A 27,735-nucleotide genomic window follows, 5' to 3' on the forward strand; every position below is an offset into this window, starting at 1 on the left:
TTGACACAGCAGCACAAGGGAATGTAGTAAACATCAGAGAAAGATATTTCCACAAATACCTAAACAACACACAAAATCAACTTACATCACTAGTGTTAATACATAATTAGTCAATTTTAACATTTTGTCAAATGTTGAAAAATGTGTTTTCTTAAAGGGGTGTTTGTAACACATCAATGAACACTCCAAGTACACTTGATCTGAATTCTTTGTTATTTACATGGAAAAGATTGTTTATTAGTTTCCTGACAGTCTGAAGTAATTAACTGCATTTCTGCATTAAATGGCCACTCCTGTGCCTGCTGACAGCTATACCTGCCAAATATTATAACATATATATCTTTATACTGAATATATATAATGCCTATAAAAGCGTTCACTCACATCTAGTTTTTTTCATTCAATATAGTTTGACAACTATGAAATAAGGAGGATAATGAGGTTTGCTGACACAAATTAAGTCATTTTTTGTGGGAAACGTTATGAATGTTCCAGCAGAAATCCCACTGAAGTGTAGCAGAGCTGCCAGAGCGACTTCACATGGTGGATTCAACTTTAAAACTTTAAGAATAGTTGTTAATTATTTGTTTCAGCCTTTGTGCTCGTCCACGTCTGTTTATTTTCCTTCCACGTGGACGTGCTGCGCGCAACCGGCGGGCTCCTCGCGGAAGTGACGGCAAGGCGGCGATGGCGGCTCGCAGTTTCATTCCGGATCTCCACTGGACTACAAACTGATTTTAACCGGCCCGGCCAGACTTTGGGGAACTTTGGCGAGTCTGCCTCTCCTCGGACGCCGCACAGGGTGAAGTCGCACTGAGCCGGTGCTCGACAGCAGGCGGCCCCGCAGCTCTTTTTGGGGTATTTTTTGTCCGAGGTTCAAGGTGGTCACCCCGTCGAGCTAGCGGTAGCTCGGCGGTTACAAGCTAACTGTTGGTGCACAAGCTAGCTCCGGAGCTAGCTTGTCAACTAGCTGCGTGCTAAGGTCCACACAGCAGCGGCAGCTTCTTTTTTTCTGCCCACGTTTGTCTTTCACCAGGACGCTGCCAATGAACTGTAACTAAAGCGAATTGTGCCACAAGTGTGCGGAGGGGGGACTCGCACGTTTCGCTTGGCCTCTGCCTAATCTGAATCGCTAGTTTTGGCGACTGTGGCTAAAGACGGATTTCGACTCACTAGCAGGAAGGTTTCCTCTGCAAATCAACCCCCCGAGTAACTTGGGGGCGAACAACCTTGCTGTCCACCGAGGATTGAAGTTTGACTTACTGTGGGGGTCCGTGCCTGCTCGTCACCATGCTGAAGACCCGGCAGTGTTTACTCGGCATCCGCACCTTTCTCGGCGTCACGTCGAGAATATGGGGCTTCATCATGTACATCCTCAGGAAGCACCTACGGACGGTGAGAAGGGGCCTGGAAGGTTCTTGTGTTTCTGGCACAAGTGGGCAAAGTCATAGCTCACGTTGACATGGTTCCCATCATTATTATTTCACCTCACATCTGTCTCTAGAGATCCTCAGATAGCTCCCACACAGCAAGACCACATGTGCTTTTGTGTCTGATCGTGTGCAACCATCATGATGATTTGGGCCCGATTATACATGATAATCTCCAATTCTTATATGTCTAGTTGTATGAAAACGAAAATGTTCAAAGATCTTATTATACACACATTGATAGCACAGGAGATTGAACTGCATTTAACTTGTTTTATATTCAAGTAACCTATCCATCCTTTTTTAGTAAAATGTCAGAAAACAGGGTCATTTTTCACAAAGCTCAAAAGGCGATCTTGAATAGTTAATGTTTATACTTTGCAATATCTTATCTCACATTTTATTGTCTTATCATTAGACTTGACACCCAAGATGAGTTATAAGGAATTTAAGACAGAAAACAAGCAAATCCTCACATTTCTTAAGATGCAACTGCAGCACATCAAACGATGCCAATCATCAAACTTCTGATCCACCAATCAGAGCATTCAACTCTTAAATGATGTATCCTGACGTTTGTTTTATATGATGAGACTGAAGTGATTGAATGGCTCGTCCAGCTCCAATGCAAAGTAGAAACTTCCCGCGTCCAAACGCTGAATTTGAAGGCGCAGCCAGCTCCAGCCTGCAGGTCACCTTCACTTCTTCACAAATGCCTCCACAATAAACATGGCATTTAAGGTGACAGAAGTCGCCTGTACATAACTTGGACACACGCAGGTGTCGTCGAGTCTTTAATAGACATACATATGTGTATGTGTAATATGAGTGGACTTTGACTCTCGCTCTGTATCAAGCCAACAAAGCTTGGAGGAGCAACTTGTGTGTTGCAATTATCTCACTGTCCGAGGGTTTGTCCACAGTTTATTGTGTGGCAGTAACACTTGTGGGTTGTCAACAGGCCCTGAGAGTGAGTCGTCCAGTCCATGTTATTGCTGAAGTGAGAGGGATTATGTCAGCACAGAGAGCACACTGTTCTCTTTCTCTCCCTCTGTTTCTCTCATTCGCACTCGCAGTTTAGCTCTGTTTACAATCTGTGATGCACTGGAACAATGTCCCGATCCGGCCAGTGCTTTATGTCACCAGCATTGTAGTGTAGGTGGTCCTATAGATAGCAATCAAGTAAACCGTGACGGATTATATCAGCATTTCAGGGCCGTGCCATTTAAAACAATGGTGTTAATATAAAGTCTGTGCCGCCTACCTCAGGTTATTTCTACAGCTTTTATAGCCTCACTAACTCCTGACCTGAACCTGTTTTCTGTTTGCGGTCACCACACTGCACAAAGTGGCCTGATCCCAAAATTTGGATCAATAAAAGCTCTATTGGATTATGAACATTCAGAGAAGGTCGTAATCCCATGCACGTTGTTTATTAATCGTACTGACAACAATGTTATGTAATGGTTCTGCTTCTTATCCTGTATGTTACAGTGACAGTGTGTGGCTGAGTGCAGAGCATGCTCTGAAACAATCAGCTTATCACCTAGTTAGATAACTTGTTCAACAAGTTTCATAATCAGATCCTTATTCATGAATCTCGAATCAAATCAGTAATCGAGAAAACATTTATGAAATCAATCAAACAAAAAATGTGAGCTGCATCATCAATTTATAGTTATTTTGTAGAAACCTATTGAGGGCTGCAGCCAGTAATCCTGATAGCAGCTACATGAATGGAATGACTAACTGTTCTAGCTGCTTTCCTTCACTAAATATCATACATTAGATATTTTTTGGCTGCTGTTCAACTCAAGAGAGCAGTAATTAATTGAAATGTTAGTTGTCACACTAGTCTTGAGGCAGAGGATAGTCTGAGTCATGGGCTCAGGGTCCAGATGGACTCTCTTGGATGTGCAGAGATCTGAGCCGAGGGTGAGGTCCCCCCGTGGTGCTCAGCAGCTGCCATCACCAATAGACTTCCCCCAAGCTTACACTGCCAGGCAGCAGTGGGAGGGGAGGCATGGAGGGAGGCCCCCGTCCAACGCTGAGGTACCAAGCGGCACAGGCTCAGTCAAAGTCACCCTGCAAGTCTTCCTTTCCATGCGTCTGCCTCACCATGCTCCACTGACACCCACTGACAGCTGGGAAGTTAAAAATAGACCCATGAAGAAAAGTGCAGAGCCCCTGGGCAAGAGCGGCACTGAAAAGGTTCTTGTCTGTAGTCAGCGTGACCCGAACAGAGCAAGGAAGTTGGAGAGGAGGGAGGACACGGGATGGGAGACAAGCTTATTTCAGGGTGTCGTCCTCTGCTTAATCTCCGATGGCCTGCTAAAGATGAGCACTGGTGCCAAAAGATGCGTTGCCTTAGAAGGCCAGATATAAGTTTTAAGACTTAAAGGTTTTAAAGCCTTCATGGAGATATCAGCCTGATATCTGGTCCAAATCATCCACAGCTCAGTTAAGTTTCACTCATGGTGCTTTTTCTAATCAGATTGATGGATCGCCGCAGTTAATGACATAAAACCACTAAACTTTAATGCCTTGAATGATTCATCCTCTGAGTAAAATCACACAAGTTACTGTTGCCTCTCAAATGGAGACAGATATTTAAAGATTGGATGTTGCACTGTACTTGCCCTCAAAAATGTAGCTCATATTTTGTACCTATAATTGGAGTGAAAGACTACAAAACTATCAATGATGCATTTGTGTAGTTATGATTGTCTATGGTTTGTGACCTATTAAGGATTTTCTGACTGTTTTGTTTGACTTGTTCATTTGCAGATAATCCAGTATCAGACGGTGCGATACGACACTTTGCCTCTGTCACCTATCTCCAGAAACAGACTCAGTGAGTATACGATTGTCTCTCTACAGCTCTTGTCCAGATGATAAATAAATACCACAGTAGTTGGAAAGATATGACAGACGCTGTTCTGTCTTAATGCATGTTTTTACTTAGATGCAATAGTGTTTTTTTGTGATATGCAATAATATGGAGTGGAGACAGAACACAAGTTCTCTGTTAGTCTTTATTTTCTCATTTGTTCCAGTAAACCTGTTGTGCTGCTTTGGTGGGTTATTGTGTGCTCGTGACTTTTTACCAGCATACCAACATTCTTGCATTATTAACAGACAACATAGAGACTCTTAACTCAACCAGAATGCAAAGATTTATAAAGCAGTCTAATTTTGTTGTGTCAACATTCTCCCAAAAAAACTTCTGTTGTGAATGATGATCAGGGGAAGGTCAGAACCCACTCAAGATTGATTCCTTCCCTGATTCTTAGAATGACAAGATGTGTGTGTAGAAGTGGAGAGGAAATCTAAACGTTGAGGGTCACACTTAGACACTAGCATGGACTGATGTGAACGAGATTCCCGTATGTCTGCAGAGTGCTCATTTAAAAGCAAACTCTTGACTTTGAAGGAGGATTGTTTTTCAGTTCCACTTATATCGCCTCCTCGAAACTCTCTTCAGTGACCTCATTTGTAAACGCTGGTCCAGTCTCCACTGAATTGGAGATTTCTTTACTTTTACTCAGGCAGATTGTGTTTCTGATGGTGAACAGAATTAAAGCCATTATCAACAGCACTTCTGGAGGGAAAATGATTATTCAAAGGGATCCATCCTTTTGTTTAACAGAATTGAATTATAAGTGATGTCTTGATAAATCATCTAAACCTGTGAGCGTTAATGAAATCCTGAAACAAACATTTTCACCGTAAGCTGCAGTAGGGATGTTACATGTAGCGCTAATGTCTTATAGTGGATGCCTGTGTCGGCAGTTATTGCCAGTGCTAGAATAGCGTTTCCTGTAGTTTTTTTTTCTTGCCATTGATTCAGGGCTGGATTTCAACTTGCAGCTGCCGAGCAGAACAGCTTATAGGAATGTCCTCTCTCTGAACTGCCCTGTGATTGGTCAGAGTCTTCCATCATGAAGCCGAGGGAAGTGCAGGAGTTTAGTTTTCTATCAGATCAGACACTTTATTTACATTAAGCTGGAGGTTATTGTGGAGTTATTACTCAATAATGCCAAAAATGTGTTGCCTACCTCGACTTGAAGAGCCGTGTGCTATGGTCAAACTCTCCAAAATAAAGTCAGTGGTAAGAGAAAGATTTGATAACTGACCTTCTATGTGTATCTGGACTTTTTTCTGCATCTATGTTCACTGAACAAATCACATGAAATAACTGCGTCTTTGTTGTGTGCTAAACTCCAGATGCAGTAAAGAGGAAGATTCTGGTTCTGGACCTGGACGAGACGCTGATCCACTCTCACCACGACGGGGTCCTCAGACCCACAGTTAGACCTGGCACGCCGCCAGACTTTATCCTTAAAGTAAGAGCTTTAACGTCTATATTTATATGTTTTAACCCAAATTATACAAGTTTAAACTCTGGCTCTTTCTAAGTGAACTGGATTCTTCTGTTTCCTTTCCAGGTCGTCATTGATAAGCACCCAGTCAGATTCTTTGTACATAAAAGGCCACATGTTGACTTCTTTTTAGAAGTGGTGAGTACGAGTCAGTGATCCGTGTCACCAGTGTGTTTGAATCCTACATGTTTAACATGTCAGTGAACAGTTAAGCTCCCTGTAAAAATAAAACCTCACTGCTCGAGTCTCTCTCAGGTGACGATTTGTCCTGTCTGTCATCTTTCCCATCACCCTCCATTGTACTGCACTCGCTCAGTGCCCCATATTTGTTTTGGATAATGATCCTTTAAACTTAGTAAGCACTGACTGTACCTTGTGTACTTATACTATTGTGTGCACTATACTGTGTGTGTGTACACAGGTGAGCCAGTGGTATGAGCTGGTGGTTTTCACAGCCAGTATGGAGATCTATGGCTCAGCGGTGGCAGACAAACTGGACAACAACAGGAACGTCTTGAAACGCAGATACTACAGACAGGTACCAGTCAAAACTGTATTTATAACATGTTATTTTAGCTGGTACTAAGTACGCTGCTGTGTTCCATTGACTTTTTGAAATCTTTTCATTTATCTCTTTGTTTTAATGGTGTCATTAACTCACATTTTTGTGTCTTTTACCAGCATTGTACATTAGATCTAGGTAGTTATATTAAAGACCTGTCTGTAGTACATGACGACCTGTCCAGTATTGTCATCCTGGACAACTCGCCTGGTGCTTATCGTAGCCATCCAGGTAAGGATTAAAGCGCTTTCTGCACTTTCTGTTTGTCCAGTAAAATACAGGGGTGTAAAATCTTATCTAGTCATCAGAAAGTTAAAGCGTCTTTATGTGGTCACATAAAGACGCTTTCAGACATGAGCTCCACAAAATGTCTGGACAATTGGGTCTGGATTTTTCTAGCGTTCGTCTTTCACAAATGAAGAATGTAGCAGAAGATTTTGCAGGTATGACGTGTTCACAACTACAGGAAAGTGTCCGTAACATTCAGGCGAGGGGTAGAGCATATAGGAGGCTGGACATTGACTTCTTCATTGGCATCTTCCAGTGTATGGATCCTGTTTTCATCCTGAGATTCAGTTTCGCCTCCATCTCATGTTAAAAACATCAACACGCTCACTTGCTGTGTGTTTTCTGGACATTTTCCTGCTGTATTCTCACATGGGCTTACTCAGACATTTTTTAACATTCTACTACGGTGCGGGCAGGAAGAATTTCCGGAAAATGTCCCACAGCAACTGACTCTGACATTTGTGTTCTCACATACAGCCTCTTCAGAAATTTCAAGGATAATGTCTGCACTAAAGTTCATGTCTGGAGATGCATCTACAGGATCATAATAAATGCTAGAACATGGTGTTACAGTGGCACATTAAGAGACATAGAATCAGGAAACAGTAACTCACCAATATTTACATTATCTAAAGTTAGCCACCATAAGCTACTGCTCATTCCAAAACAGATGAGACAGCAGCAATAAAACCCCTGAGTGTTTCTAATCAAGAATATGATTACGTTCCTTTAGATTGAACTTTTCACAACTTTTGCAGCTACCCAGTCTCATTTAAGGGTTGGTAATGAAGTTAGAACTAAACTATTAACAGGTTAAGGTTTATTTTAAGCTGTGTATATTTATCTTTAGCAAACAAAATCAACCAAGGGCTCGTCCTATCCGCATCAACTATTTTTGTGATGAGCCAGCAACAGGAAAAATAAGTGAAGTTTTTCTTCTGACTAGAAGGCTTGTGTTGTAAATGCTGTAACACTCTCCTCACTGCTCCTCTTAACACTCTGGCCTCTTTTAACAGAGCAGCATAAAATTCCCATCCATGTCTGTTTCTCTGACACGACTGACTGGCTGTCTTCTGCCCTCCAGACAATGCAATACCCATCAAGTCCTGGTTCAGCGACCCTAGTGACACAGCACTTCTTAACTTGCTGCCTATGCTGGATGCACTAAGGTAAAAGGCATAATGGAAGCTAACAGACATCTAACACCTAATCTCAAGGCTGTATAGGTCCACATAGTCTTAAACACACTACCTGATTTCATGTGTCTGCGGTGGTTTAAGAGGCAACAGTTAGTGACAGCAACTACATGCACATTATTCTAGTGTTCGGTACATGTTAACACATATCGGAGTCTAACATGACTGCATTTATCCGTTTTTTAGTAATACTGTCAGATATCTCTGGCAAAAGGATAAGTTCACTATTTTAGAAATACACTTGCCTATGCTCTTTCCGTGAGTTGAGACGATTGAGGGTGATTCTGGACATTGATAGCTTAGCTTCACAGGAGGAACAATCTACAGAGCTACATCGTGCAAACTTAAATACATACCAAGAGCACCTCTGGTGCCTTTTTTACATTGATAAACATGTATAAACCAAAACCTGAACAGATACACACAAACGTACAACACATCATATCCATGTTCACATGAGCTTAGTCTACCTCAACTGTGCTGTACTGCTGTTCAGAGGCAAAAACAATCCTCAATCACCAAATCAACAAATGATGATATCAAAATAAAAACATCCACGACTGCGGACATCACAGAAGTGGTAAGAGCAACAATAACCACCTCTACTGCTCTTATGCTAACACTTCTAATTAGTTTTATGCATACACACACAGCATTTTGTAGGTTTATAGGGAGTTGTGTTGTGTAACTATTTCTTGATGAACAGCAGCCAGGTGCAGTAACTGCCTGCAGCATCACAAACTTTTATTGTGTCATTGAGTTTGCCAGCTTTGTGCAGAAACCAAACTCAACCACTTTTATTAATCACCTACTATAATCTGAGACAGCAGCCACACTGATTAACTCTTGTTTATCAAGAAAGTTATTATTACCTCTGATCTCCGATGTGTTGTGACACTTCTGCCCTCTTTCAGTCCTGACTTTGCCTCCATGTACGTAAAAAAAACGTTTTCATCTCGCTCTCAGAATGAATGAAAATAAGCACATTTCCTGAGATGTAGAACTGTTCCTTTAATGACTAGGACAGTTGCTGTTTTAAGTAGTTAAACTGTTGTCTGCTCTCTTTCTTTCAGGTTCACTGCTGATGTGCGCTCCGTCCTCAGTCGAAACCTCCATCAGCACCGGCTCTGGTGATTGGCTGCATCGAGAGAGGCGGGGACTTGTTGACCAGCCTCTTCCTCTCTGCCGGCTTCCTTCCTGCCCTCCGTTCCCACGCAGACGACCCGCCAGCCCTCTCTGAACCCTCTCAGACGTGTCCTGAGGAGATGAGGGTTGGGGTGAGCGCCTACCACGGGATGAACAGTGCGGGATCACCAGAGCCCAGAAACTACTGGGGAGGGAGGGAGAGCCAGCTTTTTTTTTCTTTCTTTTTTTTTTTTTCATGATTCTTTATTTGTATTTTTTTTCCAAAACAAAAAAGGAGCCTTTCTGCCTTATCGCTCCTGATACTGACTGTGTGCGTATGGAGGTGAGCTTGTGTACGTGAGTCAGAGAACGCTTGCCGAGATCATTAGTCCTTTTTAAACTTTTTTGAAGCTCGGGAGGCGGGAGAGGGATCAGCAAAGCAACTAAGACGATTCTACAATATTAATTCTCTTTCCTCTCCATCATCACCAGACGTTGCACTTCAGCAAACAACTAAATAATTCACTCTTTTAAACCTCTCGGAGCAGTCGAGAAGAGGAAAATAGAAAAACCGCCCGTTGTTAGATCAAAACTAATACCCCCCCCCAACGGTGATTCATTGATTCCTGAGGTACATTTTTTTTCTTACCCAACTGAGATGATCTTACATGAAGTAACTGAAGGACTTTTGCTTGGAAAATAAACATCCAGAGGCATTTTTCTGGCCAAACAGCCGAGTCGTCTGAGATCGTTCAGCCGTCACTCTTTCCACAAAGCTCCTCAGTGATAAAGACTGGACTGAAACGTTGTGAGAAAAAAAAGAATGGCTTGTAACGATATGTGGACTGCCGTGCCGCCTTTCCATATCTGAATGTTTCTCTGGTACCATAATATACGATAATATGACTTCTGCATACCATTGCTCATTTCGCTCCTCCCCTTATACCATTCGATGCCATCCTGATTTCATCTAATAGGAATTGCACTTAATTTTTTCCCCCCTTCGTTTTCGTTGCAGTTGGTTTTGTATTGATTCAAAATTCGCAGCCTTTTCCCCCATTTCAGTTTTTACCCGCTCCCCCTCAATGTATGGGTTTGACTATTAGACCCTCTGTCTTTAAATGCCTTCTGAACAATGTCAGTCTTGTTAAGGCTCACAGTGGCTTCTTATTGGCTCTGTCTCCAGGTCTGTGTTACTAATAAAACACTTGTCAGTATCGGCCACTTCTTATCCAGCTGGTTTTTTATTTCTTTACTTTTGAGATGTAACATTTTGCAGCTTTGAAACTCACTAAACTTCACTGAGGAGATAAATCCAGTTTCTGTGTGAGACACCCCTCTGCTAATAACCTGCTGCCATCATGTGGTGTAATAGGGAAGTGCATTGGTCCACTAAGTATTACGCTGCTCTTGAAGGAATGTGTTTACTGCACAAATGAAAGCATCTGACCTCAGTCGCATTTATTAGAAATCATTCAGACTTGTATAACGTCTGATATGAATCTGCAGCACCACTGCAGATGTGAGTAGGATGTCATTTCTGATGTGTATATGTTGATATTTATACCCTTTTGTAGTAAATGTCACATTTTAAGGACATCTGTTATTTATGTTTATTCCCAGGCAACAAAATATTTCTATTATTTATTAGCTCAGGTTTCATTTCATCAGTTTGCAATGTGTCCATTATATTTTATTGTGCGTTTGCAATTATTTATTTATTTTTCTCAACTCCTCTCAATAACAGCGTACAGGTAAGTTTCAGAGCTTGGATATGTGATTGCATATCTACTCATCATTACTATGAATTATTGTACTCTACATTTAGCTAATTACTATGGTGGGCTACGATCATGCTGGTATAAAAACACCTACTTCATCCTGATGATGGTGTTTAAGTACACTGAGAAAAGAAAATTATTAGCCAACTTGAAAAATTACTTCGTCTGACGAGACACAAATCCATAAATTTGTTATTCAAACCATAGTTACCAAGTTTTACAGCATGAAAACAATTCGTACATAATTAATCAAGCCTCTCGCAGTAACAATATAAGAAAGAACATCCTCCTGGCTGCTGTGGGAACGAGACCGAGTCTTTTCTCAGTTGTGGAAAGAGTCGGGCAGGTTGTTGGTTGAAGACATCACTTGAATTTAGATTTGAGCAGCTAGTCTGGCTGGGAGAGAAGGGAAATGCATCACTGGAGAATGTTGTGGGTGCATAAGAAAAGAAATGGAGAATCCTAAGACTTGAAACAGGAACTACCCAGAGGCTGGATTGAGCTGGAGTACGCCCTGCAGGAAACTTTGCAGTTTAGGATCACAATAAAAGATTTGGATGAGGTCAATGTTTCTTTTGTAGGAGAAATCACTTGACAGAGGAAGAAGGGCTCAGGTCTCCTCAGATGCTGCAAAGGAAACGGTTTTATTTACTCCATGAAAAATTGATATCAGCCATTCACTCAGGTTCCATTGTACAGCTTGCATGTGAACCTGAAGGTGCTGCCAGTGACTATTCCTGTTTTATAGCCTGTCCAGGAGTGACTCAGCACTTTACATTCTGCACTAAAGCAGAGTACAACCTATGATCTAAAGTCTCTGACATGGAGGAGATGAGATCAGTCTGTATTTGACACCTGAATGAAGATCCAAGGTCTCTACATTCTTCATTTTGATTATGATCAGCTGGATCCAATGCAAATGAAAAACAAACATAGCCAGTTAAATTGATGAGTAAACATTGTAGTTTCACTTTCAGAGGGAATTTTTAGATTCATGTGATCAGATGAAACCTGCGGAAAACAGGAAAGTTCAGGCAGTGATGTCACATGAGCAACAGAGTCAGAGCTGCTTGCGCAACACAGAGTTGAGCAACGTTTCAGGAAGTGGTTTCAGGATCAGAGCACATGGACGACAACGGGAGACCAAATGTATTAAGTGAATAGAAACGATGTGTGTCACATAAAATCTTTTTATTTTAATATCTTTTATTTATCTAGTCTCAACAGTTATGTGCTTTTATTTACATACATTTTCCTTTGGGAATAAGTCATGGATCTTCATTAAAAAATAAAAAAAGGAATATTAAGGGAAGTGATATCTATGAGTGTGTGTAAATTGGTGGGGCAGCCTGATTGAATTTAAGAGGACTTTTAGGCCTTGGTGGATGTATGGGCTCTACTGAGTGTTTGTCACTCTCATAAAGAAGAATTTAAAACCACAACCTTCACTCAGGAGCGAAAAACCTCTGTTCAAAACTAAAAAGAAATAACAACAATGTGATAGTTCTTGTGTTATCTTGATAAAACTTTTAGCTATATCGCCCAGGCCTATTGTTATCTCCAAACATGCATGAGCTTTAAAGTTAAAATTAAACATATGTTCAGTAAATTATCATTCTCAATAAAATCCAGAATTTAAACTGCTCAACTGCTTTGATATAATTTATTTATCTGGACAACCATCCGACCAACCAGGGGTCTCTGGAGCTCTATAGTTATTATGTGTAATTTCCATCAGCTCTATTCTACCAATATAAAGTATATGGAATCACACTCTCCTTAAAACAACCCTCTTTTATTTCCACTTCCTCTGGGATGTCAGCTCAGTACAGAGCCGTGATGGAGCTGGAAATGATTCCTGCAAGTTAGTGGAGATGACTCCCTGAGTTTAGGATGATTTATAAAGAAACAGAGGCTGGAACAGTCCCTCCGTGTTGCTGACTGTGTGTGGACCCAGATTCAAGTGGCAGAATGTGGATTTCCAGTGCAGCATCCCATGTTTTGGGGGTTTCCTCTCTGCAGGCTGCAGACTGCTGGGCCTCGGTCATATGACAAGGACAGAGGCCTCCTCACCACCCTGCCCAGCGTCTCAACGCGCGGCGGTCGATCAAAAATAAAGTAGTCCCCCGTAAAAAAAAACGGCAACACGAGTTTCAAATGAAAATGTGACTTTTACATGCATGGACGCTGATTCTAAACATATAAGCAGATTTATTGTGGCTTTGCTTTAGTGGAAACACGCACCGCTGCAAACTACACTCCTCCCTACGTCATGTTGTTATTGTATCCCTCCGCCGCATCCGCGCTTGCAAAACAGCTGTGGGGGAGCTGAAGCCCGTTAGCATCGTTTGTTATTGCCGTGTGTGTGTGTGTGTCAGCGATTCCAGAGCCTTCCGAGCAGCGAACCGACCGTAACCGTACAGAAACACCCCCAGAGTGACCGACTCGTCGTCCGTCATCTCTCTCCACGATGAAGTTCCAGTACAAAGAAGAGCACCCGTTCGAGAAGAGACGGTCCGAGGGCGAGAAGATCAGGAAGAAGTACCCGGACAGGGTGCCAGTAAGTGGCTAACGCTAGCTCGCTGCGCTCGGTTCTGTGTTGTTAGCAACTTAGCGGCTAGCTGAGCTCGAGGTTTCCCAACACGGGGCCTTGTTTGAACAGTAACTACGAGACCCAATGTTCTCACTTCCGTGTAACTTTAACCTCGCGGTTAGCTTGTAGCTCCGCGTCTTATCTGCGGGGGCTGTCACGGGTATTAAAAAACGTCAGCGGTTAACCTCCAAGAATCCAAGGCCTAGCTAGCGAGAGCATCGTGTGATCGCTGCGTGTTTTTCTCGACTTTAGGCTCATTTTATGAAATCACAAAGAGGGATCCTTCTCAGTAAAGCGTTGTAGGTCCTATCTGGTCGTGAATACAGTTGTAATAAGTGGATTTATCTTTGTCCGCATTGTGTACAGGCTGATTCTGTCCGGATCGGGGCGGCTGGGTGTAGCTTCAGACTGGACATTGAAACGATAACTGCAGTGCACCTTAAAATAGTCGCTGTCAACAACCAGGACACTTGTTGACGTCGCCCTGTCTCGTGGATATGGATCATACAGATCACAACCTTTGGCCTCAGTGGCTGGGTCAAAGCTGTCCACAAATAAACCTGCCTTTTGCAATCTGCAATCAATGAAACAATCTACTTTCGCTTCCTCTAATTATCCAAAATATAGTTATGAAAAGTCCCTGAGCCCAAGATGACATTTTCAAACTTAACATAATGATCAACAGTTTAAACCCCAATATATTGTTTTTTGTAACTAACAAGGAAACTTAATATAAAACAGGCCATTCCTGCTTAAAAATACAATTAATCCATAATTTGAATCTTCTCAATCAGCATCAAAGAAGTTAAACATGAGCAACGACAAAACAACACAATAAATACACACAATACGTTATTAAAAACAGTCACAGGATTTTTAACAAACAACATGACATAGTAAAGATTTTACATTTTTCAAAGGGTAGTCAAGACTGTAGTTTAAGGGAAGTTTGTAGATCGTTCCGTTTAGCAGGTCAGTGACTGAATTCAGTTCTAATACTTGTGTGTAATTGAGGGATGTCTAAAGTTAAGTAGTAACTGGATCTTGTGCTGTATCTTCTGGTTTTAGATGAGAGAAGAGATCATTTAACACATTGTATGTTTCTGCTTAATGTGCTGACGGGTAGTTTAGTGCTAATTTAGATTAAAGAGAAGAGACATTACAATTTTTGCGTATTTCCCACCATGCAGTGTTGTCTATTGTTTGATTTGTAAATAGGGACAGTTTCTCAGATTTCTCACATCCCTTTTCTGCGAAAGGCGAAACATAAAATGTAGGTACTTGTGGCTTGATAAACAGCCTTTTGTTCAGTGGAACATGAGATAGATTCTTCTGCTGAGGGCATGTTGCGCAATGGTTTGTATTTATTTAGTCCATTGTATTCCATTTTTAGGTAATCGTGGAGAAAGCCCCAAAAGCCAGAATAGGAGATCTGGACAAGAAGAAATACCTTGTTCCCTCCGACCTGACAGGTAAAGACCACGAAAGTATCATGTGCCAACAATATTCACAAGAAGCAAGTTTGTTATAGTCATATTTAAAATGTCCACAATTTTTGAATCTCTCTTTTATCAGTGGGCCAGTTTTACTTCCTCATCCGGAAAAGAATCCACTTGAGAGCTGAGGATGCTCTCTTCTTCTTTGTAAACAACGTCATTCCACCCACCTCAGCTACCATGGGACTGTTGTACCAGGCAAGAGCTGTACTCACTTTCTCCCTCACTCACCTGCTCCTTGACTACGTCTTTATTAGCATGTTGCAATCTTTCATCTTCCTTACACCAAAGCGAGCCTTCCTCTATGTTTTTGATTTCATTCTGACGTCTAATTTCCCTCCGTCTTTCTCTCAGGAGCACCATGAGGAGGACTTTTTCCTCTACATTGCCTACAGTGATGAGAGTGTGTATGGGAACAGCCAAAGGGAAATCTGATCCCACTACACCCCCCCCTCCAACCACTACCCACCTTTCTGAGACCTCCACCATTCATTCATTTGAATATTAAAATCCAGCTCAGCAGCCTTAGAGTTCCTAGAGTAAAAATGTCAAAAGCACTTTCACCACCCATCCATTACCCTTCTCCCATCCATTTCTGTCTTTATTATTCTGCAGTCTGAATTGTATTTGCCTCCACTTTCTCTTCTGCATCAACCTGGGTTAGGTGGTCTCATGGCCAGTTATTTTTCTTGATCGTATTTAAGTGACAAACAGAGAAAGATTTAAGAAATGATATATGGACTAGGCCATAATTATAGTTACTCCAGGGTTAAGGAAAGAAAGGTGTAGCATTTGAGTTCAAATCAGCTCTCACTGACTGCAGTTAGTCGTAAGTTGTTCATTTTAGTTGGTCAGCAGGAGGATTAAGTGTCTTTGAGTTTAGCGAAGGCAGATAGTGTTGTCTCGGCCAGAGGAAAGATTAACAGCAGTTCCTCTGGTAGATAAAAATCCTTTAGTGACTTGTTTAATCTTAAAAAAAAAAACCCTCACCAGTCACTGAAGTTGCTGCCCTGCATCTGACCCGAGCGAGGAGTTTAATAGAATTCAGACTAAAAAGAAAACCATCCTCTGCTTTCAGTGGTAAGACTATTCTTTTGACTGCTACTATGATTAATGTTGTTATTATTGTTATTTTTAGGTGGCTTAATTTCTAAAGGTATTGTTAAGCTGAGTGCAATTTTCTCTTTTTTAAGTTTGTCTCCTTTTTAAAAAAAAAAAAAAGATTTGAACTCTGTATACAGCTGCATTACTGGCTCTTTCTCTCCACTCATGATCGTACATGATAAAATGCGATGAAAAGCTTTCCGTGTTTTTTGTCTTTATTGAATATCTTATGTAATACTTGTTGTAGCACCACAAATATCTTTTTTGTTTCCCACTGCGAGAGTCACCAGAAATACCAAAGATCCTCTCTCTACTTTATAAGAAGTCAGTGGGCTGTTCATTTTATTTTTGTCGGCCAAAACATTTGTACAACATTCAAAAACCTGACCTGGAAATGTTGTCCAACCTACTTATCCTTATCATATCTGCCACCATGGCTGCACAAACAAGGTGCGCATTTTTCAGTTACACATGACCTTTTCTTATGTAACTTGTGCGAGGAGGTGGTACGACAAAACAACGTCTGTGAACTTTTCAAGCAAAGATAACTTACAGAATGGGAATTAAGTGCATTTTAATTTAAAGTCTATTATTTTTTAACTTGAGATGATCTTTACACCATACATATAAATAAGATCTAGCAGGTGAGTATGGATTTTTTGGTTCGTTTTTGGAAATAACTCAATTTTAAGGGAATTATGTTTCTTGAGTTTCCAAAAGGATTTCTACAAACAATCTTAATAAAGATTTTAGCATCTTAACAAAACGTTTTGAGAAGTGCTCCATAAATAAAGATTAGTATTATTATTGGTAGTAGAAGAAGAATTATTTGTATTATTGTGAGGCAGTCTGATGTCACGGTCCAAATACCGTAGAAACTACAACTCCCAGACTGCACTTCGGAGGAAAACTCGCCCATCGCACCGGAAGAACAAACCTTCACATCCGGGCTGAGAACCGCCGAGTGTGTTTATGTTTTTGTGCAGAAGTTTTTATTGTCTATTATTTTAAACTGTCCCAGACACAGTCACGAGGCTTCAGGTTAAAACCCGCCAGGCGGCCCAGTTCTTTATACGCGACTCACTAAGCGACAAAAGTAAGAATTTTCACGTTACAACGCGAAAGTAACGTTAGAATAGATGCCAGGAAGTGCGCTAGCAGCTAGCTAACACCACTATCTTATTATTTGCCCTCAGGGATTTTTAAAATGGAGTTGTTACCACGGATTTACTTGGTACAATTATCTTTGTATGAACAGGTACATCGTGTTTGTTAACGAACTGTACTCAGCTATACTTTGAGGTACTAGCTTCTGAAGCTCACGATGCTACATTAGCCGTTAGCGTATTAGCAGCCAGGCCTGGGACTCGTTAGAACTGTGTGGTTTCTGCTGGTTTTACTAAAGATCGTGTTTTTTTTTATAGTCACTTGTCTTGTAAGATTTGACGCATTTTCAATCTGAAATGTGTGAACCCCACCAGCTGGCCCCTCCACTGCCTGTCACCATGCCCGCCCTGCTGGAGAGACCCAAGCTGTCCAACGCGATGGCCAGAGCCCTCCACAAGCACATCATGAGGGAGAGGGAGCGCAAGAGACAAGGTGTGTGTGTGTAAATAGCATGGGTGGTAGAAGTGTACACATCTTAAGTCTTTATGTTTGTACAAATTAAAGGGGTGGGTGAAGTGTGTGAGTCCTCAAAACACTTCTGGAGTCTCAGCGTTGCAGCCAAATCCAAAACAAATGAAGTCAATGGTGACCGATTCTTCTTCTGTGGTGTAATCCAAATGTCCACAAGCCCAGACGTTCAAATTAGATTCTAAACAACTACATTTACTCCAAGTTTTAAGCCTAAATGTCTCTGGATAAGACAACAGCGGACATTTAGGTTAAAACATGGTGTAAATGACGCAGTGTCAAGACAAATTTGAACGTCACTTGGATGACACCAGAGGAGCAGTGTGGAGGGTTTCGTGGGGTCAAACACTTCCCCCATCCCTCCATCAGCAGAGTGGTGATCAAAAAATAGGACTTTTAATTCAATATTTATACAAAATGTTGTTGCTGTGTTTTTTTTATGTGAGGGACATTATTTCTTCCCTCACTGAAAAACTTGTATTGTATATTTTTTTCAGAGGAAGAAGAGGTGGACAAAATGATGGAGCAGAAGATGAAGGAGGAGGAAGAAAGGAAGAGGACAAAAGAAATAGAGGAGAGGATGTCCCTGGAGGAAACCAAAGAACAGGTTGGAAAAGTGATGATATAAACACAAACATATATGTAAATGTAGAAGGTTGAGGTTTCTGTAGCAGAAGATGTCTTTGGCCTGGGATCAGACAAATCACATCTGGTAAAATCATTTTTCAGGTAATGAAGATGGGTGAGAAACTTCAGGGACTCCAAGAAGAGAAACATCAGCTTTTCCTACAGCTCAAGAAAGTTCTCCATGAAGAGGAAAAGAGACGCAGAAAGGAGCAGAGGTAGTGTTTTTTTCTATTATTCAAAATTCACTCTTTCAACTTTTATTTTTAGGTTTTTAAGGAAGTATTCTTGGAATTGAGTTGTATATCTGTGGCCCCCGTCCTCTCTAGTGATATCACAACACTGACATCAGCCAGCTACCAAACCAGTCTGCCCATGCATGCAGGGCAGCACCTCCTAAGCATTCAAGGTGAGATGCTTTCCAGCTTTTATTTATATTCTGACCTCATCTGGGTTTATGTGGAACATCGATTTTCTCCTTCAGCTGATCCTTCTTTCTCGATTTCCTCGCTCAGGCGGTTCCGTCAGCCACAATCGACCTGGTGCGCTGCTCGGAGAACGAAGCAAACAGCTGTTCCCAGCTTCTGTGATTCCAGTAAGTAAAGAAGTCTTCACTAATGTCTTCACAGACACCTTCACCTTTTAAATGGACATAAACTACCCCTACATTTTTTTAACATACTTGTGCGGGATTCTCAGCAGAGTTTTGAGTGATTTATATCGTCTCAAACCTTTTTACCCTAAAACTTTTAAGTGAAGCAAGAAACCGGTAATTCTCTCTTCCTCCTCGTTCCTTTTAGACACGTCACTATCAGACGGCGGGCTTCAGCTCGTCCTCAGCAGAGCACGGGCAGTTCAGTGGGAGCCAGGGGGTCCATGAGCCCTATGGAGTGGCTCAGGCCCAGCATCCATCCACCTACGCCCCTGGACCATCTGTCAGTTTTGCAAGCAGCTCTCAGATCAGAGGTACATGATGTGTTTGTTTATGTGGCAGGAATCACACATCATTTTTAACATATATATATACACAGATACATTGTTGATGAATTCCTGAGTCCTGGGATTTAGTTATTTTGATGAGACTCAATGCCTTTCCTTCTCTCTCAGGTGCGTCTGCGTTTCAGGCCATGCAGTATCTCCCCCATCAGCAGACTGGTTACCCCGTCCACAGTCACTTCACCTCTCAGCCTGGTCAGTACCTAAAGTAATCTAAAATCAGATACTGCACATTATTGTTTAATTATACAGTAAATGGTAAATTGTGTTTCTCCTGCAGGATACATCCCCGGAGCAGGGATACCTCTTCAGAAGCAGCTGGAACATGCCAACCAACAGTCGGGCTTCACTGATGCTGTGAGACCTTTTCACATTTCACAGAAGCTTCATTTAGAGTTGATCGGTTAGATTGTAGACACAAAATAAAGTGTTAAATAATGGAAAATTGTTATTTGCAGTCTGTCATGTTATGGAAGCAACTACACTGAATCTGATATTTTCTTCAGTCTCTCACTTTGCACTTTCTCTGATTACAAATGTGTTTATTTCTCTCCTGCCTCACAGGGCACTCTGAGGCCGATGCATCCACCAACGATGCATCCTTCTGCTCCAGGGCTGCTGCCCACACCATCAATGACGGTGCAGATTCCCACGGCAAAGGTGAACTCCCAAAACACACACAGCTCCTCGTTTACACCAGTGTGCACATGCTCATTGTACATGAATGGTCATGTGTAAGATGTTTAGTTGAAAACACCACATGTAAGTGTGGATTTAAAAAGTGGTGAGAAGCAGAACCTGCCACACCTCCTTCAGTGATGTGTACCACCAAAATATTGTACATTGCTGAAATAAATATATTTTAACTGTGTTTAAAGTTCAAATTGCATCCAGTCAGATCAGATTGGAATAAAATAGTAGTTATTTTTGGCTTAATCCTTGTCATTGATTTAGCTTATAGAGAAAATCTGGTTTGATTTTTACCCGGAAATCATTTGATACGTTCTAATTTCATAGAACTGACTCTTATGTCTGCATTAATTTACTTTTCTTTACCACCACCTCGTGTTTCTAATCACGATGTGCACAACATTTACTGGAAACCCCCACAATGCTCTATATTTCCAACTCCAGGCCCAGTTCCAGAGCTCCCTCCAGAGCTCCCCCCAGAGCGCTCCTCGCCACGGCTTCCTCCCCCACAGCCAGAGCGGGCAGAGGTTCTACCACCACGGCAAGTAAACCTACAGCCACGTTCAACTACGCCATCGCTCACAGCTGCCCTCTGGATTCTGGAGAAACATTTTGGACAAGTAATGAATCTTCAACAGAACTCATTAGGTTGGATCACACCAGAAGATTTGTGTTTTATTTCATGTATAGAATCTGGTTTTAAGTTGTGTTTTGACATGTGCTTTTATTTTTTTTTTACATAATGTTAAATGCTGTTAATTTGTAAAATAGCGTATTATTACACCTACACTGTAATGCTACTCTGGAGGTGCTTCTGTGCAGTGAAATGTTAATATCTGCATGAACCAGAGCTTATTCTCTGTGAACTAACATCTTTCAGTGCAGGGCTGAGCTTCTCTGCAAAGACTTTGCTCGCTTAGAAGTCACAAAAACCTTCAACGACATTAGTGGTGCCATTTCTGCTCAGTGTCACAAACACTGATGAACTGTACCGATGCAGAAACACGTTGGATTAACTGACACCTAATTTAAATTTCAATCTGATTTCTGGTTCATCACATTAACAGTTATGGAGGATTTGCTGTTTTCCTCTGCTGCGTAAAGCAAGTCAGTTCTGTTTTAAAGCTTTTATGTTGCTAAATAAAAAAGATAATTGAATGACACATCCAACAGTTTATGTCCTCTTTATTTTTGTGTGGTCATGGAGACATTCTGGTATAAACCCAAGTGAAGGAAACCAAACTGCCACAACTTAACCTCCTTAAGTCGTTTCCTCCAAGCAGCTGTGTGACGGCTCGCTCTGAGGATCTTTTTTTAAGAAGCCAATGAATTTAGGTTTGAGAATCTCTTAATTCTCAGAGCAGGGTTTGTTTTCTCGTGAGACAAAAAGAAGAACCTCGGTGTGCCATGTTGGTAACCTTTTGTTTAATAGACAAGTTTCAGGTGATGAAATCAACAGCAGAAGGACGGACTTGTTCAAATGAATCGCTGAAAGAAAAGTGCCGTACAGAAGAGACCACACCGAGTCATGTGTCCGGTCCTGTACGACACACGCACTGAACAAGCCTCAACAGAACAATGCAGGTCTAGAGTTGAAGCCCTTGATAAAACAGGGGAACGTATATAACAAAACCGCTTTGACGTTTTTCTTTCCCCTGGTGGAAGGTAGTTACTCAGTGTTTGCAGACCTCGAGAGTTATTAGTTGGAGAACCTTCCTCGACACGTCTTTACATCTGTACATCTGGTCTTGGATGTGTGGTTTAATCATGTGTGAATGTACAATATTTTGTTTTTTACAATTCAAATTTCCAATTATTTATTCAAGTTCATCTCTAATTGAAGCCAAAGGTAGGAAGGTTGGAGAACAGAGCAGGGGAGAAAAGAGAGTATGAAAACCAAAGAGACGAAAAAGAAAGAAAAGAGGGAGAGTAGCATTGACGAGGCAATGTCCCCTCCTTTTCCCCAGGTCCAGTGCATCTCGTTCGCCCCTGAAACAGAATTACAAAGAGGAGGGGAGGGGAGGAACGAGAGGAAAGAGGAGTCAGAAAACGGAGACGGAAAAAATAAAAATAAACACGACAGAAACAATTTAATGAAGCAGTAAGTGTTTTTAACTTGTAACTTTAGCCTCTGCAGAGGGAACATTGCATGTACAACATTTTATTTTATTTCTGTGGACACTGTTGTGCAGCCCACAGTTTGCAGGTGAGAAAGTGCATGAAACGGTTTTGACCCAACAGTTACAACAACGCTACGAGCTGTTTCTCAAGAGGAAGTACAGGAAGCAGCAGGCTGGAAAATGAAGTGCGACCAACAGACCAGAAAAACCTATACAACAGCTCAAAAATACAAAATGAACCTTAAGCTTTCCTTAATATGTTGATAGTGCTACGCAAAAATAATACACATGCTCATAATAGTGTTAACATGAAACAGAAAGTACATCGAGGGGAAGGCAAATCCATCATTTCATACAAGCCTTTAATTTATTACATTTATTTCATCAAATTTCAAACCCCAATAAGGTGCAGTTTAAACACACATATAAATATATACACAAAACAATGCTTTGACATAAGATGGAATAACATGGATTTTAACAGAGCCTGACTGATTTATCGATTGGTCAATAAAACCGGCCTACATGAGGCTTTCACAGTGTTTGTGTTTACTCAGATTCATTTTATTTTATCTATGATTTTGAGAATAAATATGAGAATAACGTCAATTTTAGACTGCGTATCATTATAGACGGGGAATATCAGACGATCAGCCTGTCCCCTGTGTTAAAATGAGGAACAAACAAAGTTGAAAGACTGTAAAGTGCGTCTAGTCAAAGTATTTTGATTATTTCTCAAAGAATAATGAGATTGATTCGAGATTTTGGATCCAGGAGTGGAGCATGAGTTCTCCTTGCTGCTTATTGCCAAAAATATTTTTTTCTCGAAATATAAGAGCATTCTAAAACTTATGATAACAACATCTTAAGAATCATTAAAATATAAATATATGCCAATTGATCAGTATTAGATATTTTTTACTCCCTAATATCAGTATCGGGTCTGGCCCCAGAAATCCACTTCACTTTAAAACGACTGGAGTTGCCTCCCCCTCGCTCCACTGATGAACAATAAACTCTACATGATATCACACACACCTGCACTGGCATGGCACATGCTGGTGGCTTGTGGTGTAACACCCATACACACACACACACACACACACAATTTTACACAGTGCACACACGCACACAAACACACACACACTCTTCTTCAGGCAGGCTTGTTTTAGGTGCTAGTTGAGGTGGGGGGGTGTTGGGGGGGGTTGAGAGGACAGCTGCGTGTTGTGTCCAAACAGCTGTGGCTCTGTATTTACCTGCAGTGGCTCATTTACCCAAGGCTTTGATGCCGATGGCGGCTTCTTCGTTCATTGCATTTAGAACGGTGATCTGGAAGAAGGACGAAGTGTTAATGTGTGTGTGCTTTGGTAAAGACATTTTCCTCATGTTTCACAGTTTGGCCAGATCCAACCTATGAGAAAGCAAAATGAATCCTGGATTTTCAGATTCCACCATGAACACAATATGTCCTGTCTGAGTTCCACAGCAGTAAAGAGTGTAGAGAGGCGACAGTACTGACCAGAATCTCCTCTCCGGCTTCGTTCTTGCTCTCGATCTCTTTGCCCAGGTCTCCCTCAGGGATCTTCAGGTCCTCTCTCACCTCCCCGCTGTCCTGGAGCAGAGACAGGTAGCCCTCTTGGATCCCAATAAGCTGCAGAACAGAGGGACAAGAGCAGAACAGAAGAAGGGTCAGGAGGGGGGAAGAACAAGTTTTCATTTTTTTCACGCACAAACATTTCAGAAATATTTTTTTTCATTACTCAGACCAATGACGTTATTTCTTCCTGTTCCCCCCAGCTTCATTCAAAACTGCAGAAAGTGTGTTGCAGCACTCGGACTGATTGGTTTCATCTCTACAGGAAATTCTGCACCATTTTCTTTTCATCCAAGAATCTTCTGCTTATTAAAGATAGTTTGTGAATATTACTGATGCTTAAGATGTGATTGTGATGAGAAATAATATACTTCTCACATGGACACTTACACAACATGGAAAAAATGTGTTATTACTTATTAGTATCTATAGTTTGTATATTTGTGGTTCTAGTACTTTGTGTGGCCCCAGACCAAACTTTGAGAAAGAAATGTTACGTTATCTGACTTTATGATGGAGTTTAGAACAGATTTATTTAATACTAATTACAACAAACAGTGAAGATGTGTAAAATATCTCGTCTGTCCTCCTGCTGTCTCACCTGGTAATCCATTCTCTTGATGTTGGGGACGTCCATGTTGTGGGTGGAGGGACAAATATCCTCATACTTCTTACCAGTGAAGATGTCGATACCAACCATGTGCACCTGCACAAGCAACAGAATAAACATCGAAAGATGAATTGAAGCACAAAACAAAATATACACTTGATTCTACCCAACATTATCTACATGTTACCAATCAGTACAAAATATTAAATGTGTGAACCAAGCTCCTGTGTTACATACGATCATTTCAAAGAGGGTCCATCAGTAATTTAGCCAAGTGTATCATGTTTGAACATGTTTTTAAGGAGGGAAACTGTGACCCACCAGGGACACGTTCCCGTTGTTGTACAGACTGAAAGTTTCCATTAATGCTCATTCATATTAGAGGGTTTATTTCAGAGATAAATACTACAGCAAATGCCTCTGCTACTGTAAATGTTGAAGGGTCTGATGATCCATTTAGGATATCAGCTATTTTCTGACCTTTTTCATTTTAAATATATTTATTTGTATGATTCGTGCAATAAAGCGCAAAAGAAATGTCCATCACTGTTTCCCTGGGAGCCCTCAGAGGTTTACTGACCTTGGCGTGGCCGTGCTTGCCGGTCTTGGAGGTGGACATCTCAACGATCTTGCAGGGTCGGTTTTTCAGCACAACAAAGCCATTTTTGCGCAGGGCCGAACACTGCATGGGGTAGGTGGCGGATGCCCCGGCATCACCGGTCTGGAAGTCCAGGTCTGCGTCTGCCATGCCTGCTGTGGTGGGGCCAACACACAGGATGATGGGATTTAGATAATTGTATTATAATGAGAGATTTTAGAATATAGGACAAGGTGTTGGATATGTCTTGAACGTCTGAAGATCTTCTGCACAATTCAGGTTTCTAAACTACCAGCAGATGTTAGCAGGTGTAAGGGACATAACTTCAGTTGTGCACCATAGCGTCATCAGGTGTTTCGGCCTGAAAAGAGTTCTGAATGGTCTTATTAGGACTTTCTGTTCCGGCATGAATACAATTTCTTGGTTTCTGCAAAAGACGCCTTGTGAAATGAATTGAAATGTTTACATAGAATAGAATTAAAGCATGAAACTGGCAATAAAATTGTGATTTCAAATAATATATGATAAGAAGTGGTGTTCAATACCGACTTCTGCTGCTAAAAGAACTTCAGGTGCGGATATCCACAAAGAAAACCTCAAATTGAGATAACCTTTTCCTTTCAGGTCAGATTGGTGCAACTGCTGCGTTACTACACACACAGGAGGTGAGCAGGAGTAAGAGGTATGAGTACAAGTTGGTCAGTGCAGGCTGGTGGATATGTGTCAGGAGGAGCAGCAGAGGAACGTGGACGTGTGAGAGTTGGCTGCTGGGCTGAAGTACAACCTGGGGGGTGCACACGGGAAATGACACTTTCATTCAACGACGCAGAGCAGACGTGGCTAAATAAAGCAGCAGGAGCACGGCACCTGTTCGCACAAGTACACGAAGGATCCGACTGCAGAAATAAAACGCAAATAAATATCACAAAAAGAAAAAACTATGTCGCTGCAGTTCTTCAGTGTTTGTGCCAAACTTCAGCGGTGGAGACGAAGCCCAGCGACACACTGCAACACCACACACAAGTTCAGCAGCTGTATTCAAAAGAAAGTGGATTATTGACAATGTGCTTCAGGAAAAACAACCTGAACCCCCGAGTTGAGGAGTTTGCTGCCCGGTTGTGGTGTCTGGTCACCGGGTAAACCGTCAGACTCAGGGCCGCTAATCCGCGCTAATGAGCCATAAATCAAATTTCAAGCCGGGCGTGACTACACCGACTGGTCTCCATGTTGTTACCCGAGCTTGATTGTAAGATAGTGACGGTGTTGAGCCGTGAAGTGTGTCTTAAAGTGGGGTTGAACATAAAGGAGTCGACTGAGGCCTAGTGCGCACACAACGTGCCACGGCCCCGGTACCGTTTAGCTGTCCGTGCGCCCTCATCCATGCGCACTGACGGGCGGGCACCGAGGCCGAGGCCCTGGTCGCAGCCACGGTCAACCGCACACAACAAAACCCCTTCTACCCGCCGCGATACTAACGTGGTTACCGGTTGTTCCAGCCCGCCGCTGCCCGTCGGTACAGCCGGTGAAGGGGGTTGAATATATGGCCCGCTAACGCACTGTAATGACTAAGCTAATACTCGTGATGGCTGCCAGCGGCAACAACATCACTTAAGTTGAAGACAACTTTACCGCAGGTGGCCCGAGTGTTTAAATGTGTAAAACTTTTATAACATGTCAATAACGGTGGAATGGAACTCATAAGAGCGGAAGATGTCGTGAGAAGCGCCGGGGGGCTCTTTTATTGTCCATCCCAGCCGCCGGGCGGGGATGAGGTGAGTTAGCTAACCCTGCAGGTGGTGCGCTAGCTTCCCGCACTGGTCTCCCCGCATGCGGGGGGCGTTTAAAGGGGGATTTATCATAATAGAGACGGAGACACATGTGCACAGGATGGCTCCTCTGCTCAGGCGCAAACACGCCCCGTCTGCCGGGTGTTTTGATAAGAACTTACCCGAGTGTGGACGGTGATAGCGCTCCTCTCTGGGTTACTTCTTCTCCCGGTGATTCCACCTCCTCCTCTGGTTGCCTCCCTGTAGCCGAGCTAGCGGGTCGTCTGGCTGGCTCCGTTAGCGATGTCGCTCCCCCTCTCTCTCTCGTCCTTCTTAAGAGCTATCCTCCTTCGCTTATTATTCCGCTTTCATTCCACTCGTGTCCGCTCTGCTCCTCTTCTGTCCCCGCTGGTGGGAGAGTGGTCCAGCTCGGAGTTGACCTCGTCCACAGCCACACGAGCGTCACTGTCAGCCGCCGGGCCGAAGAGAGAGTGAGCCCCGCAGCTCGCCGAGTATGAACCGTCAGTGGCCTGGTTCTCCACCTTCACTGTCTCCTGCTCCTGCTCCTCACCACGGCCTCCTCATCACACAGACCTCACGGTACTTCCTCCTACTACTGTCACAATAAAAGACCAATGTCTAATACAAGACGTCTCCTCCTCCTCCTTTCTCTTCCTCTTCCTCTTCTTCTCTTCCTCCTCTCCTTCTCCTCCTCCTACTTCTTCTTCTCCTCCTTCTTATTACTCAAATATCCCTATAGTATATGTATAGCACATACAATTTCTACTCACATTCATATTGAACACCATATACCATGATATTCTGTGTATTTTTATACTTTCACATGATCTCTTACCACCATATATCATATCAACTATATATTGTTATTCTTATGTTCAAACATGTGAAGCACGTTCTCTTGCAGTTACACCATATTATACATTATTATATAAATTATCTTGCATTACAATGTAAGATATAAACTCTAACTAACTGATTTTGCAATATACATCAAGTGATCTCCATTAACTCTCCATACAGCTCCATCCTTTGACTGTGTTTAGGATTCATGTTGAATACACTTCATACATCGATTCTTCTTTCCACAAGTTTGACCTCGCTCCTGGTGGGAGATATTGTTGTCT

At 42.1% G+C, this 27,735-nt stretch overlaps 4 protein-coding genes across 4 annotated transcripts; 3 read left to right on the forward strand and 1 right to left on the reverse strand.

Moving 5' to 3' along the window:
* Positions 1 to 638: 638 nt before the first annotated feature.
* ctdnep1a (CTD nuclear envelope phosphatase 1a) lies at positions 639 to 10,207 on the forward strand. Its single transcript, XM_020095827.2, has 8 exons — positions 639 to 1,395; positions 4,218 to 4,284; positions 5,658 to 5,776; positions 5,879 to 5,950; positions 6,234 to 6,350; positions 6,494 to 6,605; positions 7,747 to 7,831; positions 8,932 to 10,207. The coding sequence occupies exons 1-8, from the start codon at positions 1,291 to 1,293 to the stop codon at positions 8,990 to 8,992; spliced, it is 738 nt and encodes a 245-aa protein (XP_019951386.1). The 5' UTR covers positions 639 to 1,290; the 3' UTR covers positions 8,993 to 10,207.
* Positions 10,208 to 12,982: 2,775 nt separating this feature from the next.
* On the forward strand, positions 12,983 to 16,155 carry gabarapb (GABA(A) receptor-associated protein b). The gene is made up of 4 exons (XM_020095803.2): positions 12,983 to 13,324; positions 14,751 to 14,829; positions 14,933 to 15,051; positions 15,208 to 16,155. Exons 1-4 carry the CDS (start codon positions 13,235 to 13,237, stop codon positions 15,286 to 15,288), a joined length of 369 nt encoding a protein of 122 aa, XP_019951362.1. The 5' UTR covers positions 12,983 to 13,234; the 3' UTR covers positions 15,289 to 16,155.
* Positions 16,156 to 16,870: 715 nt separating this feature from the next.
* gps2 (G protein pathway suppressor 2) lies at positions 16,871 to 21,065 on the forward strand. The gene is made up of 11 exons (XM_020095563.2): positions 16,871 to 17,053; positions 17,439 to 17,556; positions 18,090 to 18,199; positions 18,322 to 18,434; positions 18,546 to 18,625; positions 18,732 to 18,811; positions 19,017 to 19,182; positions 19,324 to 19,407; positions 19,493 to 19,569; positions 19,777 to 19,872; positions 20,347 to 21,065. Exons 2-11 carry the CDS (start codon positions 17,463 to 17,465, stop codon positions 20,449 to 20,451), a joined length of 1,005 nt encoding a protein of 334 aa, XP_019951122.1. The 5' UTR covers positions 16,871 to 17,053; positions 17,439 to 17,462; the 3' UTR covers positions 20,452 to 21,065.
* A 5-nt stretch (positions 21,066 to 21,070) lies between these two features.
* Positions 21,071 to 27,289, reverse strand: LOC109634846 (eukaryotic translation initiation factor 5A-1). The gene is made up of 6 exons (XM_020095570.2): positions 26,773 to 27,289; positions 24,807 to 24,979; positions 24,218 to 24,322; positions 23,542 to 23,673; positions 23,279 to 23,351; positions 21,071 to 21,891 (listed from the first exon to the last, which is right to left on the reverse strand). Exons 2-5 carry the CDS (start codon positions 24,972 to 24,974, stop codon positions 23,289 to 23,291), a joined length of 468 nt encoding a protein of 155 aa, XP_019951129.1. The 5' UTR covers positions 24,975 to 24,979; positions 26,773 to 27,289; the 3' UTR covers positions 21,071 to 21,891; positions 23,279 to 23,288.
* Positions 27,290 to 27,735: the final 446 nt, after the last annotated feature.

The sequence above is a fragment of the Paralichthys olivaceus genome, chromosome 22, assembly GCF_024713975.1.
Source record: "Paralichthys olivaceus isolate ysfri-2021 chromosome 22, ASM2471397v2, whole genome shotgun sequence".
Classification (NCBI taxonomy): domain Eukaryota; kingdom Metazoa; phylum Chordata; class Actinopteri; order Pleuronectiformes; family Paralichthyidae; genus Paralichthys; species Paralichthys olivaceus.